The following is a 20,395-nucleotide window of genomic DNA, read 5'->3' as shown; positions in this document are numbered from 1 at the left end:
CACTGGCCCAGGTCACCCGGCCTCAGGGGTGGGGCTGCCAGGGCCTTCCCAGAGGCCTCCTCCCAGGACTAACCTGGGCTCCTGCCCCCAGCCCTGTACATGGGAGGCTCTTCTCACACACAGATCCTGGGACCTGCCAAGCTCTGCCCCTCCCAAATCTGAGAAGTGCCCACCCCTGTGTGTCTGTTGTCCTCCAAACTACCCTCCACGTGGCCCCTCCTGCACAGAGGCTCTAGTGCATCAGGCCAGAACCTTCTAGGATCCTGTGTCCCTGCTCAGTCACAGAGGTGGCTGCCCTCCCATGACTCTGTCCTGAAGCAGAGACAGGCCCTGGGCTTTGTCCAGGCCTCCTCCCCTTTCCCACAGCCTCAGGACCCTCGGGATTGATGATCACCAGGTGCAGGTGATCCCAAAATGAAGACTGTAGGGAGTGGGAGGTCTGTGCCTATTTTTCTCATTCAATAGGGAATGGGCTGAGTGGCTGGGGGCTGAGTGGGACTCAAGATCTCTGCCCACTCCTCACCCCAGGCTAAAGCCCTCCCTTGCGGCCAAGGGCCACTGGGCCCCTCACCTCCCTCTGGCTTCTGCCCACAGATCTAGATGTTTCCATGGTGACTGAGACGAGGATACACTCGGGTTGCCGCTTTGAGGATGGCTGCAGTCACCATCCAGGAACAGGGCAGAGATGCGCGTGCAGCCATGGATTTGGGTGTAGCTGGCCACAGATGAGTGTGCAGCAAAGTGAGCCCCACGCATACGTAGACCCTCCCTCGGCTTCTGCTCTCCATGGAAACACAATTGATCATTTGATTACTGATCATTGTAGGCCACTAGGGCTTTCTTTTCTTTCTTTTTTTCCCCAGAAGTCATAAAGGGATATAGAATATACTCAAAGACCTCCTCATGCTTTTAGTGGAGAGGCAAAGAAGGTCTGCTCCGGACTGGGAAGCAGCTGCGCCCTGGACGGAGAGGGGCGGGGACTCCTTGGCGCAGGCTGAAGGAGGGCGGGTGTCGCTGGCGGAGGCGGTGACGGAGGGACACAGCCACCACTGAATATCCCTGTGCAAGTTTCTTCGCTTTCCTGTGCATCAGTGCTTACATTGGGGTAATAATAAATGGTGTGTTAAAAAATTAAATGAGGCGGTCAAGAAGGAACCGTGTCCTGGCCCGCGCGGAGCCCGGGGTGGAGGGTAAGGGTTGGCCAGAGGGGGCCGCTGTCAGGCCACGAGCCCGGGGCGGGGCGAAGCGGAGGCAGAGCAGGTATAGGCTCCCCGGGTCCCAGCCTGGGGTGGGGCGGGGAAGGGCGGGACGGGGCGGGATAGGGCGGAGCATCCCACCAAACATGGGCAGGCGTAGGCTCCTCTGGATCCCGGGACAGGGCGGGGCGGGACGGGGCCGAGCGCACTCAATCACTAGCTGGCATGGGAGGGCCGAAGTGATTCAGCCGCCGGTCTCCACATAGACCGCGCCTCGTGTCCCCGGCGCTCCTGGTCTGCAATGGCAGCGGCCGCCAGCCCCGCGATCCTTCTGCGCCTCGCGATTCTTCTGTACCTGCTATTCGACTGGTCCGGGACGGGGCGGGCCGGTGAGTTCGGGGAAGGAGCTTAAGCGAGGCGAGGGCCAAACCTGGGGGGCTGTGAACTGCAGCGGGTTTCAGAGGAGGGAAGGCTTCTAGAAGGACCGGCGCGATCTCCCTGGACTGCCCTCACGCTCAGTTCCGATTCGCGCTCTTTTTCGCCAGGTCCGCTTCCTGCGGCTGCTGCTTGCCCCGCAGGGCAGGAGCGGGGTCAAAGAAGGCGAAAAAAGAACCGCAGGAGGGTAGAGGGGCCAAAAAGCTGCAGAGGGCGAGGTGAGGAGGGGATCCGTGGTGCAACCCTGCAGCCCCACTCGTCCTCGGGAAGGAGAAACCAGAGCCCCAGGAACCCGAGCTGGGGTCAAGACAGGGGTGAAGCCAGCGTCATCTAGAATAGTCACTAAGCAGTCAGGAGTCAGCAAACCCTTTCTAGAAAGGAAAGGCCGAAGGCAGTTTGATCCTCGCCAACCATGGGTTCTCTGTCTGTGTGTCAAGTCCTGTCCTTTTGTAGAGCAACAGCAGGCAATGGCAACCTGCAAATAAAAGGGAACCCTGAAATGGACCCTGTCCTAGGTTGCAGACTCCAGAGGAGGGCACATGCTGTGTCCTGGCAATTGCTGCCCCATCCCCTAGGGTGTCATCTCCAAGTTGTGTAAGTTGAAGAGTCACAAGTGTGTCTACCCCGCCTGTGGCTTCTGGGAGGTGCGGATGTGATGGATGTGAATGGAGGTTCCATGGTTCTGGGAGGTGTGGATGTGATGGATGTGAATGGAGGTTCCATGGTTCTGGGAGGTGTGGATGTGATGGATGTGAATGGAGGTTCCATGGTTCTGGGAGGTGCGGATGTGATGGATGTGAATGGAGGTTCCATGGTTCTGGGAGGTGCGGATGTGATGGATGTGAATGGAGGTTCCATGGTTCTGGGAGGTGCGGATGTGATGGATGTGAATGGAGGTTCCATGGTTCTGGGAGGTGCGGATGTGATGGATGTGAATGGAGGTTCCATGGTTCTGGGAGGTGCGGATGTGATGGATGTGAATGGAGGTTCCATGGTTCTGGGAGGTGCGGATGTGATGGATGTGAATGGAGGTTCCATGGTTCTGGGAGGTGCGGATGTGATGGATGTGAATGGAGGTTCCATGGTTCTGGGAGGTGTGGATGTGATGGATGTGAGGGGGAGTCCCATGGTTCGGGGCCTACTGCTCCCCTCCTTTGTTGCTGAGTAGCATTAACGGTCCCCAGGGGCCATTCAAGGACCCTCCCTGAAGCCTCAGGTGTGAGCTAAGGGTGAGGGGGTATAGCCATGTAGTGTCCTGGGGATCGGGGCCAACTGCTTGTGCAGCTTCTTGGTTCGCTGTGGCCCTGCTCCTGCCCATCCCAGGAGACCCACCTGTGTCTTCTCACTGCGGAGCCTATCTTCCTAATGACCTAAAGGGTGAGGAGCACACCCTGTGATGGGCAGCTCTGAGGCTGTATGGTCACTGCCCTCCCATAGCTGGAGGCCCATCTCCACCAGGGCCCAGGACCACACCTAGAGCCACTTTTAAATGAGGGGATTTCGCTGCTGTGAGTGGCACAGCTTTGCTTCTGAGCACTAGGGGACCCTGTTGTGATTCTGCGGTTGGCAATTGCCATGAAATCCACATAGCACCTTTTCCAACCACACATGCCTCTGGGATCTTAGGGAGTCCAGGGTCAAATAGCCGTATTGGTAGGTCCAGCGTCACCCCTCATCACAGAGTGTGTATGGCTGCATCCCAGCTACAAGAGCAGAGTTGAGTAGTGACAGGGGAGGTCATATGACCAGCACAACCTATAATAGTTACTACATTAACTACAAACACTATCCATTCCCGGTAGAAATCCAGGAAATGTGAAATTACCATCGAATGGGTCTATGAACCCAGCACATCCCTCTAAGCTGGACCTGACACAGGTGTCCATCCGTTACTTTGCCCCAAATGCACCTCATGAGTAACAGGGGAGCCAGTTAATGCTTCACATCCCTGGGAAGAGCTCGGATTGCACACTGTGTCCACTAGGAGTGTCTGGGTATTTGCTGTTTCATGGTGTACAGTTCCCAGAGTGACTACCCATCTGGCTCTCTGGGGGAGGCTGAAGGAGTCATTGCAGTTGCTGTGGGGTTGAAGGAGCCCACCAGGGCCTCTGAGCTCTCCTTCTAGTAATGGACTCTGGGTCTGAGATGTGGCTCAGTTTTCAAAGCTGGGCAAGGGAGCTCAGTTATTTCCTGGGGTGACAACTTTCAGCCTCCAGGTCATCCATCCTTGCATTTTGTCTTTGTGGTAATTATTTAAATCTAGTAGTATCCGGGTGGAGTCTCCACCTGTTTTGGATCTTGGACCCTTTTGTTCTATGAGCCATGGACATAGCTTTGTAAGACAGAGGTCCCCAGCTAGCATTGTGACTTCTCTAATTATTTCCATCATCGCACCCTCCTTCCTGCTGACAGTTGACGGCCTCCACTTGAGTCTGTTATTTCAGGATTTTCCATCCCCATTACTACCGGGAGCCCATTTCAGGAAGAGCATCTCCTACCCCTGACCCTGGCCTTCAGCAACAGGCATCCCTGAGCTTCTTGACAGTCTGCTGCCTTCTCCTGGGGCCTTCTTTATATGCCAGGTAAACAGGAGTCTTCCAGGCTTCCCTTGAGCACAGAGGGTGAACATTGTCCTGGATTTTCATACTGCAGTCACTCTGGCATGGGCACTTCTCTTAGTCTTTTGTTACTTCCTGTACAACCTGCCATGTAAGACCTGGGTTTTCTGTTTCATGCAGTGTGGGTCATTCCTTTTTCCAAGTTTCCAAGGGCAACCTACTAGCAGATGACCACATTCCAGGGAACTTACCATGTCGTTACCCATAATAAATGAACTCATCCTTATCCAATGTTGACTACATCGTACCCACTGCACCACGCTCCAACATCCTCAGGGTGCCCTCCCCCACTCTCCCGCCTCCTGCAGTCCACCTGGGCTGCTCCTGCAGATCCTGCCATCTAAGTCCTTCCTCCTGTAGCGGGCCTGCCACCTCCCTGGCAGGGTCCTGTGCTGACGGATGTGAGTATAACCCTGGGCAGAGTGGGGAGATGGACATGTTAGTGACCCATGGTTCCTCCACAGGCAGAGACCGCCGTCCAGGAAGAGAAATCCATGCTCTGCCAGCCCAGCCCTTCAGGAAACTCTCTTGCTGTCAGTGTTTGGGGTCTTTCCCCCAACCTAACACTCTCTGGTGTTTTTTCTTTTTTTCCATAGATGCTCACTCTCTCTGGTATAACTTCACCATCATTCGTTTGCCCAGACATGGACAACAGTGGTGTGAGGTCCAGAGCCAGGTGGATCAGAAGAATTTTCTCTGCTATGACTGTGGCAGTGACAAGGTCTTATCTATGGGTCACCTAGAAGAGCAGCTGAATGCCACAGATGCCTGGGGAAAACAACTGGAAATGCTGAGACAGGTGGGGCAGAGGCTCAGACTGGAACTGGCTGACACTGAGCTGGAGGATTTCACACCCAGTGGTGAGTGAAAGAGACCAAGGACAGCAGGGAGCAGACTGTGGGCTCAGGGACTGCACTGTGTGTGGGGAGAAGAAATTAGACATGGGACCTCCATGAAGCCCAGCAGCAAGGGCAGGACTTGGAGGAGACAACAGGACCAGATGAGAATGGTCTCAGCATAGGAGGATGTGGGACAGGGAAGAGAATTTGTAAAGACCAGGGCTGATCTCTTTCTGATTGGGGCAGGACCCCTCAAGCTGCAGGCCAGGATGTCTTGTGAGTGTGAAGCTGATGGATGCATCCGTGGATCTTGGCAGTTCAGCTTCAATGGACAGAAGTTCCTCCTCTTTGACTCAAACAACAGAAAGTGGACAGTGGTTCACGCTGGAGCCAGGCAGATGAAAGAGAAGTGGGAAAAGGACAGCGGACTGACCACTTTCTTCAAGATGGTCTCAATGGGAGGCTGCAAGAGCTGGCTTAGGGACTTCCTGATGCACAGGAAGAAGAGGCTGGAACCCACAGGTAACTGACAGGAAAGCACTGGGAGCACGTTGGAGATGCCATCGAGTCACACCCTTGTCTGTCAGTGTCTGAGTATGGTGGGTGTGGGTGTATGGGTGTGAGTGGGTGTGAGTCTGTGTGTGTGAGTGTGAGTGTGTGTTTGAGTGAGTTTAAGAGCATGAACCCCTCATGGGGGCCCCATCCTTGGGGTGCCTATGCTCTCCCTCCTGACTCCTCTTCCTCACTGCACTTGCTTTTGCTCCACTCACTGTGGATTTCTCGCCAGCCTCGAAACTGTGGGCGTCATTGTGTTTCTAGACACTTCTCCTTAGATTTCCCTCCTCCTAGGATTACTTTTCCATTCCTCTCCCTTGGTCTGTTTCTGGAAATCCATCAAAACCACCTCGAATGCCAGCCCCGAGACTCTCCTGTCCCCGGCCCTGGGGCATCACCTCCTCTTCCACCACAGCAGGAGGGTGGGCTGTGCTGTCACCTTGCTTCCCTCAGCAGCTGTGTGAGCTCCCTGAGGACAGTGGATACCCCCTCTCCCTTCCAACCCCCAGGACCTGTCACAGCGGCTGCCCCACAGCAGGCGAGACAAATCCTCTCCCTTCCAGGATGACCTGGGGTAGCAGGAGCTGAGGAGCCATCTCCTCAGATTTGGGGCATGGACAAGAGTTGTCACTTTTGTGTTTCCCTTTCAGCACCACCCACCGTGGCCCCAGGCTTAGCTCAACCCAAAGCCATAGCCACCACCCTCAGTCCCTGGAGCTTCCTCATCATCCTCTGCTTCATCCTCCCTGGCATCTGAGGAGAGTCATTTAGAGTGACAGGTACTGTGGGCAAAACTGTGAGGGGAACGAGAGACAGATGGGTGAGGTGAGAGGAGGGGAAAGGAGAATTCCCACAGCCGCACCTCTCCCCATGGCCGGGACCTTCTTGTTCTGACATGAGACAGGCGAATGAGACCTGGTGTCGCCTGTTGGCAATGACCTGGGCAGCTCAACCTTGAGTTCTGATGGATTCTCACCGTCAGGGCCAGAGGAAAAGGGAGGGGCCCATATCAAGGCTCAGGGCCTGTTGAGTTCAAGAGGGTTTAGACAGTTCAGGCCTATTTCACAGCAGGTTTCTATCTGGGAAGAGTAGTGGTGTGTGGCCTGCAGGCAGCAGGAACTCAGGCATGGGCAGTCTGCACAGTAGGAGAGGAGTAGCATGGCCACTTCACCAAGGATGTCAAGGGAAGGGGTGTCCCTGGAGGAGGCTAAGAAGAGAGAAACCTGGGGGAATCCCAGGACAAGGGGGCTGTGAGGGCCTTGGCCCACCCAGTTCCTAAGGCTGCATTCCCAGAGAGAGCACCTTGAGTCCCAGCAGTTAAGGTGGAAGGTGAAGAGTAGAGCGTGTCCAGGATGAGGTTTAGGAAATGGCCAAGCCCCTTGGACCCATGGGATTCCTGGCTGGGCCCTGGGGCGATGCCCCTACCATTCTGCTTCTTGCACATTCCAGATCCTGAGCCAGCTGATGGCCCTGCCTGGAGCAGAGTGGACTCAGGCAGGGGAGCTGAGCTGCTGCTAGAGGTCCGTGGTCACCACTGAGCTTGGCCAGGAATGAATGGGGCGGGGCAGGGACAGTCCCATTCAGAGCTATGGGTGCAGCTTCCAGGGTGAGGAGAGGCTGAGAGTGAAGGAGAAAGAAGGAGGTTTGCCTGCAAGCCCACCCAAGGCCAGGGAACATGGATCCAGAGACCTCTCTTTGGACAGGGCTCCCCCAGGTCCTCTAGACCCTTCTATGAGAGGGTGGAGCAGTCCCTGAGTGAGGGTATAGACCCCTCATTACCAGCCTCAGTTTTGAGCCCCCATGCACTGTAGCAGGGCCTGGGCTGGCTCTGTGGTGTGGTGAAGGAGGGTGGAGGCTGGGACAGGCTACAGAGCCAGGGGTAGGGTTGGAGGGAAAAACATGTTCCTTATTTGGGGGAGAGGCTCTGAAATGGGGAGGGCCTGGGAGGGATCACCCAGGAGAACAGACCCAGGTTTTTCTCAGCCACTTAAACCAACACTTCGTCTTTTCTCAAGGTGGAAGATGATATCAAGAAGACTCTGTTAGCCTGGTCTGGTTTCTGCTCTCCCTTCAGGGAGGCCGCCTGTCTACTCACCACTGTGCCTTTCTGGAAAGCAGGAGTTCAAGCCTTAGCAAGCCCACAGGCCCCAGCAGATGATGAGGACATTGTAGACTCAACATTTCCTGCCACTCATTACCTTTGCTCATGATCCCAGCAGCCATTTTTCTTAACACCGTCTGCTACTTTCTCTCAGTGCTAATGGATGGAATTCCTGCACAAGTTTTAACTGAACAAGAAATCCCAGCAAAAGGCATTTTCTTTCTATTTCTTTGATTGTGGAAAAGCAGACACTTCTCTCAAGCATGACCTTATTCTTCCAAATGGTATTGCTAGTCAAATAGCATGCAGGACTTCAGACCTCAGGGATCCTTTCGATGCACTGACCAAGAATTGTATTAATCCTTTTTATTGTTATAGTTTTTTTACATTTTCTCATTCTGTCAACCATATTGGAGTGAAGTGGCATAGTCATCACTCACTGTAATCTCCAACTCCTGGGCTCAAGTGATCCCATAAACTCAGCCTCTAGAATAGCTGGGACTACAGGTGCATGCCACCATGCCCAGCAAATTGTTTTATTTTTAGGTAGAGATTGGGTCTTCCTATGTTGCCCAGGTAATAAAACTGTAAAAATCCTAGAATATAAGCTAAGAAATACCAATGTGGACATAGGGCCTGGCAAAGATTTCTTGAAGAAGACACTAAAAACAATTGTAACAAAAACAAAAATTGACAAATGGGACCTCGTTAAACTAAAAGGAAACTAGCAACACAGTAAACAGACAGCCTGTAGAATGGGGAAACTATTTGCAAACTCTGCATCTGACAAAGGTCCAATATCCAGAATCTACAAAGTACTTAAACAATTCGACAAGCAAGAAGAAAAAACCCAATTAAAAGATGTGCAAAGACATGAACAGACACTTTTCAAAAGAAGACATACAAGTGGCCAACAAACATGAACAAATGCTCAATATCACTAATCATTAGATAAGTGCAAATCAAAACTGCAATGAGTTACCATCTCTTACCAGTCACAAAGTCGGAGATGGTGGTGAAGCTGCAGAGGAAAAGAAACAGACACTGTTGGTGGGAAAGGAAACTTGTTCAGCCGCTATGGAAAGCAGTTTGGAGATTTCTCCAAGAACTTAAAATAGAACTACCATTCAATCCAGCAATCCCACTACTCGGGATATATCCACAGGAAAATAATTCATTTTATCCAAAAGACACCTGCATCAATATGTTCATTACAGTGCTATTCTCACCAGCAAGGACAGAGAATCAATCTAAGTGCCCAACAACAGTGAATTGAATGAAAAAAATGTGGTACATAGACACCATAGAAATCTATGCAGCCTATTCTCACTCATAGGTGGGAATTGAACAATGAGAACACATGGACACAGGAAGGGGAACATCACACTTTGGGGACTGTTGTGGGGTGGGGGGAGGGGGGAGGGATAGCATTGGGAGATATACCTAATGCTAGATGACGAGTTGGTGGGTGCAGCGCACCTGCATGGCACATGTATACATATGTAACTTACCTGCACATTGCGCACATGTACCATAAAACCTAAAGTATAATAATAATAATAATAATAATAATAAAGAAAAAAAAAGAAATCTATGCAGCCACGAAACACAGCAAAATCATGTCCTTTTCAGCAACATGGATGGAACTAGAGGCTATTATCCTAAGCAACCTAATGTAAGAACAGAAAACCACATACTGCATGTTCCCATTTGAAAGTGGCAGCTACACATTGAATTCACATGAACCACGGACACTGGAGATCACTAGACAGGTGAGACAGGAGGGGCACCTGGGCTGAAAAACCACCTGTTGGGTACCATGCTTACTGTTTGAGTGATGAGATCATTGGAACACCAAGCCTCAGCCTCCCAAAATCTACCCATGTAACAAACCTGTATGTGTACCCTTTAATCTATAATAAAGGTTAAAATTAAAGATTCATAAGTAAAATAAAATGACATAGAGCCCTACAAAAAATGGGGTTAACTGAGTGGAACGAGAGAACTTTGCACTATGAATGCTAACCCAGATCAAAAACTAAACTCTAGTCATTTAAAATAATCTAAGTTGTATATGATTATAATTGTATAAAAGTTATACATGAAAGTGCCAAACCCTAAAATTAAACACTGTATAATGAAATTATACAAGATTTCCATTTCCATCTTGTTCTTTATACCCTTACTTTTTTTTTTTTTTTTTTGCCAGTTTCAAGTGACTTTTTTTTTGTTTATCCTCAGGAAATCCTTGCTGTCAGCCTTCTCCTTCTGCACCCACCCCCTCCTTTTCCACTGTCCACATCAGCTCTTCCTCTGGTCTGGGACTGTGGCATTCTTGGCACTGAAGACACAAGAGCTGCATTCAGCCTCAGGAGAGAGGAGGACGCAGGGCAGGTTGTGGAGGTGGTCTCACCATTGGAGGGGAACCTAACAGCTTAGGTTCTCTATCACAGATGGCTGCGTTTCTCCACCAGGTTAGCTAAAACCAAGCCAGCCTTGCCCCTTTCCTCATTGTTTTTTTTCTAATTCTTCCCAACCCGTACTTGAAAATTTATATTCTTCCTCCTAATATTTCTTTGTACTTCTTGTCTTCATAATATATCCTGATTTATTGTGCCCAGAAAACAGTGGACTCACCATGTCGGTGATAGCTGCAAGGCCGTAGTCTCCACTCACTGGAGGGGCATGCTGGGCTTGGAGCCCCTCAAAAGCCCCTGCCCCAGAGAACTCTATTTGACTAGTCTGGGATTCACTGGAAAAGCCCCATTCATTGGGTTTGTCATTATTTGACCTGCTGAGGTCTCTCTCTAGGGGAAAAGCCAGATCCTGAGAGCATTGGCTAAAAGCAATCATTCCAACTGTACAACCTCACTGTTTGCATGTGGGGCAAACAAGACGCTAGTGGGGCAAATTGAGAGAAAGATTTAGGGAATGAGATGTGCATGGGGGCTGGCACATGCCCAGGAAGCACCTGAGAAAGCCACATCTCTGACCTTTGGCTGACCTGGAGGTTCTGTGCAGGCAGGAAGTGGAGCTGCAGTGGTGACATCAGCTGCCCGCCTGAGTGCGGCAGGGGCAGGAGTGCACCACACACACAAAGCCCTCCGCACTGGGGTGAGACTTGCCGGCTCAAGGCATTGATGCAAACCTCTATCCAACCTCACCTTACTGAGCAGAGACTTCAGGGTCCACCTGTGACAGGGAATACAGATGTTATAAGATCCATCCAGGAAAGTCAGTAAACAAGCAGCAGCAACACACCTTGAAGAGAGGGGACATCTGATTCTCAGAGATGCCACATCGTATTCTTGTGAACGTTCAGTTTCATCTCAAAAAACATAAGATGGGCAAAGAAGCAGGGAAGGATCCCCAGACACAAACAAGGAACCAGCCCTTGGAACTGTCCCCAAGGAAGCCCAGCCATTGGCCTTAGTGAGTTACTCAATGTCACTCTGAGGCGATGGCAGTCAAGGGGAGACTGTGCGGAGGAGGCTGTCCAGCTTCCTCATTTCCATGGAGGACTCAACAGATGTGGTGCTAGAGACTGAATGTCTATGTCCCCCCAAACCTAATCCCCAATGTGTACTAGGAGGGGGAAGTTTGATAGGTCATTAGGTTTTGAGAGAAAAGCTTTCAAGAATGGGGTTGGAGGGCCAGGCATGGTGGGGTCATGCCTGTAATCCCAACACTTTGAGAGCCTGAGACCGGAAGATCACTTGAGGTCAGGAGTTCAAGACCAGCTTGGCCAACAAGGTGAAACTGTTTTTGCTAAAAATACAAAAATTAGCCATGGTGTGGTGGCAGGCACCTGTAATCCCAGCTACTCGGTAGGCCAAGGCAGGAGAATCACTTGAACCTGGGAGGTGGAGGTTGCAGTGAGCCAAGATCGCGCCATTGCACTCCAACCTGGGCAACAAGAGGGAAACTTTGTCAAGGAAGGAAAGGGAAGGGAATGTGAAAGGGAAAGGGAAACTGAAAGGGAAGGGAAGGGAAGGGAGAAGGAAGGAAGAAAGGAAAAAAGAAGGAAGGAAAAGAAAGAAAAAGAAAAGAAAAAAGAAAACATGGAAGTAAATCCTTGTGACGTTGGGTTTGGCTAAGGCTGCTTAAGTACTGTATGCCAAAGCACTAGTGACAAAAGAAAAATAGTTTAATTTGACTTATTCCAATGGTAAAACTTCTGGGCTTCTAAAAGAATGCCATTTAGAAAGTGAAAAGACAACTTACAGCATGGAGAAAAAATGTGCAAATTATATATCTGGTAAGGGACTGGTATCCTGAATCTATAAAGCACTCTTACAACTCAATATTGTAAAGATAAATAATGCAATATAAATATGTGGAAAGGATTTGAATGGACATTTCTCCAGAGAAGTATACATTGGTCACTAAGCCCATGAAAAGAGGCTCAACATTAACAGCCATGAGGGAAACGTAAATCACACCCACAAGGAGATGCCACCTCACACCCAGTAGGAAGGCTGTCATCATAATCACAGTGAGGACATGGAAAGACTGGATCCTTCACCCCTTCCAGGGGCAGAGCGAAGAGAGATGGAGTCGGGGTGGAGTGTGGGCGAGAGTGTGGTCTGCAGGGCTGTGATGGTGAATATTAGGTATCCAGCGTGGACGGTCACCATACCATGGGCTGCCAGCCGGACTAGAGGAGAGCAGGCGGGAGAGGGTGGGGTGACTCTGCAGGTGGAGCTCTCTGGCTTCTCTTTGCCTTCCCTGAGAGTTCTTGCTTCCTTCCTCCTTGGGCATCAGACTCCGGGTTCTTTGGCCTTCGGGCTCTGGGACTTGCACCACCAGTTTCCGACTTTCGGGGTCTCTGGGACCTTTGGCAGGGGCTGAAGGCTGCCCTGTGGGCTTTTCTGGTTTTGAGGCTTTCTGACTTTGGCCTCTGCTGGCTTGTCTCCTCCCCAGCTTGCAGACGGTCTACCATTGGACTTCGCCTTGAAATCGTGTGCACCAATTTTCCCTAATAAATTCCCGTTCATATATGTACCTACATCCCATTGAGGCCGTCCGTCTGGAGAACCCTGACTAACTGGGGGTGGGGGTTGTCCCTGTGTCCCCCTCTCCCCATTTTCGGGGCGGGGATTTCTTCTGGTTCTCCTGCCACCTGCTTCTCCTTCCGTTTCTCCCGTCCTCTCTCTCAACGTACTTTTCACACGTTCTGGGCTCAGGACGTCCATCCTGGAAGGGGCCTCAGCCCAGCGGAGGAACCAGGGACCCTGTACTGCCGGCGACGGGGTGGGGAAGGGGACGACTAGAAGCTCCTGGCCCGACCCGTGGACCCTAAGGACCAAGTGGATCACGGGCGCCGGCCACCAGCACCCTCGAAGCAAGCAGGAGGGGGATCCGCGTGGGGGCCGCTCTGTTGGAGCCCCAAGGACCCCAGCTGGAAGGTGACGTCTCCGCAGGATCCAGGTGTAAAGTCCTCCCAGCCCCCCGCACTAGGCTGTGGGAGGAAACCAGCAGTCACCTCTGATTTCCCCTCACCTCAAGCCCCAAGAAAAAAAACTTATCCCTGCCGCGATGGGCTAGTCCTCCCACGTCTTCCAAAGGCGTTTCTGCCCGCAGCGACCCACCCGGGGCCAGTCCCTCCCGGTGGGACATCCGCGGCAGCCGGGCGCCGCCTGTGAGTCATCAGGCTAGTGGGGGCCCCAGCCTAGTAGTTCATCTACCTGAAGAGATAAAAGATCTTTACAGGAGAACTACAAAACACTGCTAAAAAAAAAAAAAAAAAAAATTCAGACACAACACAAATGAATAGAAAAAAATATTTCATGCTCATGGGTTGGAAGAATCAATATAGCTAAAATGGCCATACTTCCCAAAAGAATGTATAGCTGCAAAGGTATCCCTATCAAAATACCAATAGTGTTTTTCACAGAATTAAAACAATCTATTCTAAAATTTATTTGGAACCAAAAGAAAAAAACAAGCTGTCAAAACAATCCTGAGCAAAAAGGACATGTGGAGCACGCATAGGGTTCCAACCCTCAGCCTAGAGTCAAGCCCAGAATAGATCAGCCTAAGCCCAGCCAAACCAAAGGTCCAGGAGAGAAAAGCAAATGCTAACTGTCTGTGACATTGACCTTCAAAGGGGCCTGTCATGTTATGTGGCTCATCCCAGCAACAATGAAGATATTTCTCTATCAGTCAGTCAGTAAATAATTATTGACAATGTGCTAGAAAGGTGGAGTGATTTGAGTAGATTTGCTCCCTATTCTCATACAGATTACTTTCTAGAGGGGAAGACAGATGATGGATGAATAAATATAAATTATTCTATTACATTGGTGCAGCAGTAATCTCGGCTTTTGCCATTAAAAGTAATGGCAATAAAAAGCAGGGAGGAGCCGGTGCTGCAGTTCATTAAAAGTAATGGCAAAAACTGTGATGACTTCTGCACCAACCTGATAGAATAATTACGAGTGTGCAAAACACTGCAATGGGAAAGTTCCAAGAGCTAGAATAGCATCTAGCTTCCTGGAGTCAGGAGACAGGGGTTGGCAACCTAACCAAGGTTAAGTCCAAGTGAGGGGGCAGGCAGGGAGTGATATTTCAGTGGAGACTCCAAAAATAAATGATAATTAGAAAAATGTACCCAGACGGTGAGAGGCGGAAGTGTTTCTGGCACAGAGAATAGCATGTGCAAAGGCCTATGTGGGGAGGACGTCGTGTGTTCATCGACCTGAGGGGTGCTCTGCAGGCTGGAGCTGAGCAGGTTGAGAGGAGGATGGGGAGCCGGGGAAAGGCACCCCACGCAGAGGGCACAGCAGAGGCAAAGGCCCGGAGCCGGGCCTGAGCCTGTGTGGTTTGAGGAACTGACAGAGGCCTTTCCGGCAGGAAAGAGAGCAGGGCCGTGCTGGGGGCATTGTGGGCTGTGGATGGGAGCTGGCATTTATGCTCGAGTGATGGGAACGTGTTAGAAGATTTTAAGGAGGGCAGTAATATTTGGGGATAATGTGTATTCTGGGAATCTCAACAAACTAAATTCATAGTTTGAGTGTTCATAAGGCTTCTGCACAGGCACAAAGAAATAAGATCATTTCTACAGCTGTGACATAAGATCATATTAAAAAATATTACTACGTTTTTAAAGGTCATTTCAAATGGTGGATTTGTATCTTACATTTGAACATAAGTAGATTGCAAGGTTGGGGAAAGCAGAAAAGTTTCCTGACTTGTGTGAACATAAAAGAAATATCAATTTGAAAGCAAAACATTTATTCATTTACTTCCTCTGCAGTTTTCTTGACTGCTGAATTTCATAAGGAGGGATTGTTCATGAGGGTCATGGAGCTGGGGACCTGGGGAGGAGCTGGTGTTCTTCTAGTTTGAGGGTCGTGGAGCTGAAGACTCAGGGAGGAGCTGGTGCTGCTGTTCTAGTTTGAGTATCATGGAACTGGTGCACTGGGAAAGAACCCACTGATGTATTAGGGTCATGGATCTGGAGATCCGGATGGAGCTGGTGCTGCTGTTCTAGTTTGAGGGTTGAGGAGCTGGAGACCCAGGGAGGAGCCGATGCTACTGCTGTTCGAATCTGAGGGTAATGGAGCTGGAGCCTTGGGGAAGAGTGGTGCTGCCTTTCAGGTCTGAGAGTCATTGAACTGGGGCTCCAGGGAGGAGCTTGTGCTCCTGTTGTAGTTTGAGGGTCGTAGAGCTGGAGACCCAGGGAGGAGCTGGTGATGCTGTTTTAGTTTGAGGGTTGTGGAGCTGAAGATCTAGGGAGGAGCCGACGCTGCTGTTCAAGTCTGAGGGTCCTGGAGCTGGAGGCCTGGGGAGGAGCTGGTGCTGTTGTTCTAGTTTGAGGGACATGGAGCTGGAAACCTGGGGAGGAGCCAGTGTTGATCTTCTTTGAGGGTCATGGAGCTGGAGATCCGAGGAGGAGCCGGTGTTCTAGTTTGAGGGTTGTGGAGCCAGAGACCTGGGGAGGAGCTGGTACTGTTGTTCTGGTTTGAGTGTCGTGAAGCTGGAGACCTGGGGAGGAGCCAGTTTTGTTCTAGTTTGAGGGTCATGGAGCTGGAGACCCGGGGAGCAGCCGCTGTTTTTTTAGTTTGAGGGTCGTGAAGCTGCAGACCTAGGGAGGAGCACTGTTGTTCTAGTTTAAGGATCGTAGAGCGGGAAACTCAGGGAGGAGCCGGTGTTGTTCTAGTTTTTGGGTCGCGGACCTGGAGACCTGGGGATGAGTGGTATTGTTCTTGTTTTAAGGTCATGGAGCTGGAGACCCAGGGAGGAGCCATTGTTTTTTTAGTTTTAAGGTCGTGGAGCTGGAGACCCAAGGAGGAGCTGGTGTTGTTCCAGTTGTAGAGTCGTGGAGCTGGAGACTTGAGGAGGAGGTTGTGTTGTACTAATTTGAACGTTGTGGAGCTGGAGACCCTGGGAGGAGCTGTGTTCTAGTTTGAGGATCATAGAGCTGGAGAACCAGGGAGGAGCTGGTGTTGTTCTAGTTTGAGGATTGTGGAGCTGGAGACCTGGGGAGGAGCTGGTGCTGTTGTAGTGTGAGGTACATGGAGTGGAGATCCAGAAATGAGCATTATTGTTTTAGTTTGAGAGTCGTGGAGCTGGAGACCCAAGGAGGAGCTGGTGTTGCTGTTTAAATTTTAGTGTTATGGAACTGGAGAACCGGGGATGAGCTGGTGCTGCTGTTCTAGTGTGAGGGTCACGGAGCTGGAGACCTGGTGAGGAGCTGGTGCTTCTGTTGTTTAATTCAAAGGGTGGTGGAGCTATAGACCAAGGGAGAGGCCAGTGTTGTTCTAGTTTGAGGCTTGTGGAGCTGGAGACTCAGGGAGGAGCCGGTGCTTCTGTTCTAGTGTGAGGGTTGTGGAGGTGAAGACCCAGGGAGGAACTTTGTTGTTCTAGTTTGAGGGTTGTGGAGCTTGAGACCCAGGAGGAGCTGGTGCTGCTGTGGTTTAAGGTTGAGGGTCATGGAGCTGGAGACCTAGGGAGGAGCTGTGCTGTTGTTCAATTCTGGGGGTTGTGGAGCTGGAGAGCAGGGAGGAGCTAGTTCTGGTGTTCTAGTGTGAGGATCGTGGAGCTGTAGACCAGGGAGGAGCCAGTGCTGCTGTGTAGTTTGAGGATCGTGGAGCTGGAGACCCAGGGAGGAGCCAGTGCTGCTGTGTAGTTTGAGGATCGTGGAGCTGGAGACCCAGGGAGGAGCCAGTGCTGCTGTGTAGTTTGAGGATCGTGGAGCTGGAGACGTAGGGAGGAGCTGGTGCTACCACCATTTAAGTCAGAGGGTCGTGGATCTGGAGGTTTGGAGGAGGAGTCCATGCTGCTGTTCAGCTGTGGGTAGGATCCAGTGCTTCAGTTGAAGTTTGAGAGTTTGGGAGCTGGAGATCCAGGAAGGAGCCGATGCTGTTCTATTTCGAGGGTTGTGGAGCTGGAGACCCTGGGGAGAGGCTGGTGCTACCGTTGTAGTTTGAGGGTCACGGAGCTGGAGACCTGGGTAGGAGCCAGTGCTGCTGCTGTTCATGTTTGAGGGTTGTATAGCTGGAAACCCAGGGAGAAGCCAGTACTATCGCTTTTAAAGTTTGAGGGTCGTGGAGCCTGAGACCTGGGGTGGAGCCAGTGCTGCTCTTCAAATGGCTCCTCCTCGGGTCTCCATTTCCACGACCTTCACACTAGAACAGCAGCAGCAGTTCCTCCCCAGGTCTCCAGCTCCTTGACCCTCACACTAGCAGCACTGGCTGCACCTTGGGTCTCCAGATCCACCACCCTCAAACTAGAACAGCAGCAGCAGCTCCTCCCCTAGTCTCCAGATCCACAAGCCTCAAACTAGAACAGCAGCACTGTTTCCTTCCTGGGTCTCCAGCTCTATGACCCTCAGACTTGAGGAGCTGGAGACTCAGGGAGGAGCCAGTGCTGCTATTCTACTTTAAGGGTTGTGGAGCTGGAGACCCAATGTCCAGCTGCAGCTGCTCTTCTAGTTTGAGGGTCTTGGAGCTGGAGCCTTTGTGAGGAGTTGGTGCTGCCTTTCAAGTCTGAGAGTCATTAAGCTGGAGATCCAGGGAGGAACCGGTGTTGCTGTTGTAGTCTGAGGGTTGTGGAGCTGGAGACCGAGGTAGGTGCCGATGCTGCTGCAATTCAAGTTTGAGGGTGGCGAAGCTAGAGACCCAAGGACGAGTTGGTGCTGCTGTTCCTGTCTGAGGGTTGTGGAGCTGGAGACCCAGGGAGAGGCTGGTGCTGCTGTTCTAGTTTGAGGGTCATGGAGCTGGAGATCCGGGGAAGAGCTGTAGCTGCCGTTCAAATCTGTGGGTCTTGGAGCTGGAGCCCTGGGGAGGAGCCGGTGCTGCCATTCATGTCTGAGGGTCATAGAGCTGGAGATCTGGGGAAGAGCTGTTGCTGCCGTTCAAATCTATGGGTCCTGGAGCTGGAGCCCTGGGGAGGAGCCGGTGCTGCCATTCAGTCTTAGGGTCATGGAGCTGGAAACCCAGGAAGGAGGCGGTGCTGCTGTTCTAGTTTAAGGATCGTGGAGCTGAAGACCCAGACAGGAGCTGGTGCTACCGCTGTTTAAATCTGAAGGAAGGTCGTGGAGCTAGAGCCTTGGGGAGGTACTGGTGCTGCCTCTCAAGTCTGAGAGTCATTGAGCTGGAGATTCAGGGAGGAGCCGGTGCTGCTGTCGTAGTTTGAGGATCGTGGAGCTGGAGACGGGAGGAGCTGGTGCTGCGTTCAAGTTTGATGGTTGTGGAGCTGGAGACCTAGGGAGGAGCTGGTGCTACCACCGTGTAAGTCTGAGGGTCGTGGAGCTGGTGGCCCTGGGGAGGAGCCAGTGCTGCAGTTGAGGGTCTACAGTTTTGAGGGTCAGGGAGCTGGAGACCCAGGGAGTAGCTGGTGCCGCTGTTCTAGTTTGAGGGTCTTGAAGCTGGAGCCCTGGGGAGGAGCCAGTGCTGCCTCTCAAGTCTGAGAGTCATTGAGCTGGAGGGAAGCTGGTGCTGCAGTTGAAGTTTGAGGGTGGGGGAGCTGGGGAGCTGGAGATCTTGGGAGGAGCCAGTGCTGCTGTTTAAGTCTGAGGGTCGTGGAGCTAAACATGGAGCCAAATTTGGGGAAGTAGAGAGAGAGAGTCACAGGACGCCACTTAGAACTGTAGATGTAGCTGTACCCCAAGCAAGTTACGCTTGGGAACTTCTCAGTTCTAGTGATTAATACATTCTTTTTCCTCTTATACAGTTTGGATTTGTTTTCTGTCTCATGAGACAGAAAGACAATGATTAATACCCTTAGGAATTGAAAAGCTTAAAAAAACTAAATGATGTTGGTGATAATAATAATAGGAATTAAGCCATCATTATCCTGACTGACAGAGACAAAATTACACACACACACTATATATATTTTCAATCAGTTAGTAAAATAAAAAATGAATTGAAAAACAGCCCCAAGCAAAGCTATAAAATCTTCTTTCATAGAGAAGCAATGGAGGACAAAGATTAATCTGAGAGCTGCTGTTAATGGAGAAACTGAGAATTTACCATTTTTCCTGTGAGGTTTTGGTGCAGAATGATATTCTGTGAGTTCTGGCGGCTGAGTCACTTTGCACAGCCTGGTGATGCAGTAGGTGTCACAGAAGGACCCTGTCCCAGCTGATCCTGCCTCTCTGCTATGATGAGTGCGGCCTCTGATGCCCGACAACTGACCGTGTCTTGAGAGGAGACCAGGCCCATGAGCACAAGGGTATCCACGATGAGGTTCCATGGATGGAACACCATGGATGTTCCTGATGTTCCTTCTGGATGTGTATCTGCCATCTTGCTATTTAATGGATCTTGTTTATAATTGCCTTCTAAATATTGAATAGAAAAAAGTATTTATACAATATGGGTAGAATATCGACACATTGGACACACAGGACCTCCACCAAGTTTAGAGAATAGAATCTGAAGAGACTTAACTTTGGATGCTCCCTGGAGGCCCCTTCTGAATCCCAGTCCCTTCCCTTGTCCAGAGGGAATCACTTTCTGCTTTAGTCTTTATTATTCCCATACTTTTCTTCACAGTACGTTTCTTTCACCATGTATGTGTACATCCCTAAACAATATGCCATTTAGTTTTTGAACTTTCTGTTGTCTTTTTGAGATGGGGTCTTGCTCTGTTTCCTGGGCTGCAGTTTTTGAACTTTGATGTGAAGGAATTCTTTTGTGTGGCTGCATTGGGTCTGAGCATTTGCTCCATGTCTATTTTTGTCCTCCATTCTCTTCCTGATACCCATCCACATTGACGTGATTCATTTTCATTGCTGCGTGATCTCCCGTGGTATGAGGGGAACATGGGAAATGTCTTCATTTTCCTGTCGATGAGTGTTTGGCCAGGTTGGGGCCCTTAGGGCTGTGTTGCTAGAACGTTCTTGGGCATTTCTTTTGTACACAAGTGCAAGTTTGTTCTGGTCAGTAGCCTTCAATTTCTAAAATTTCATTCCTGGTAAAAAACGTAATTTTCCATACAACCCACAATACACAACCTTTCATATACAAGAATGCAAAAAAAAAATTCACAATCATTCTTAGCAGGGGCTGAGTGTTCTTGTTGCTCTCCATTCTCCCCAACCCTTGCATTTATTGGGTTGTAGGGTTTTTGCCAGTCTAGTGGATGTCACGTGATACCTCATCCTGTTAGGCTGAAACCCTCTTCTTGTTTTTATTGGCC

General features: G+C 50.8%; 1 protein-coding gene across 2 annotated transcripts; it reads left to right on the top strand.

Annotated features, from left to right (window-relative positions):
- The first annotated feature begins 1,419 nt into the window (after window positions 1-1,419).
- ULBP3 (UL16 binding protein 3) lies at window positions 1,420-9,857 on the top strand. 2 transcript variants are annotated; one of them, XM_063666734.1, is made up of 6 exons: window positions 1,494-1,585; window positions 4,044-4,213; window positions 4,846-5,109; window positions 5,335-5,610; window positions 6,294-6,422; window positions 7,659-9,131. In XM_063666734.1, exons 2-5 carry the CDS (start codon window positions 4,207-4,209, stop codon window positions 6,398-6,400), a joined length of 654 nt encoding a protein of 217 aa, XP_063522804.1. In that variant the 5' UTR covers window positions 1,494-1,585; window positions 4,044-4,206; the 3' UTR covers window positions 6,401-6,422; window positions 7,659-9,131. The 2 variants fall into 2 exon arrangements, with proteins under 2 accessions (XP_054347651.1, XP_063522804.1); XM_054491676.2 differs by lacking the exon at window positions 4,044-4,213 and having other exon boundaries at window positions 1,420-1,585; window positions 7,659-9,857.
- Window positions 9,858-20,395: the final 10,538 nt, after the last annotated feature.

Source organism: Pongo pygmaeus, chromosome 5 (genome assembly GCF_028885625.2).
Source record: "Pongo pygmaeus isolate AG05252 chromosome 5, NHGRI_mPonPyg2-v2.0_pri, whole genome shotgun sequence".
Classification (NCBI taxonomy): domain Eukaryota; kingdom Metazoa; phylum Chordata; class Mammalia; order Primates; family Hominidae; genus Pongo; species Pongo pygmaeus.
The sequence above is the reverse complement of the archived record's forward strand: the minus strand, read 5'-3'. Positions and strand labels throughout refer to the sequence as shown.

Bases quoted from the DNA above. Each gene is read 5' to 3' on its own strand.
- ULBP3 (XM_054491676.2), top strand. From the start codon at position 1,498: ATGGCAGCGGCCGCCAGCCCCGCGATCCTTCTGCGCCTCGCGATTCTT. The intron at 1,586-4,845 runs GTGAGTTCGGGG...TTTTTTCCATAG, and splicing joins GTCCGGGACGGGGCGGGCCG to ATGCTCACTCTCTCTGGTAT. The intron at 5,611-6,293 runs GTAACTGACAGG...TTTCCCTTTCAG, and splicing joins GAAGAGGCTGGAACCCACAG to CACCACCCACCGTGGCCCCA.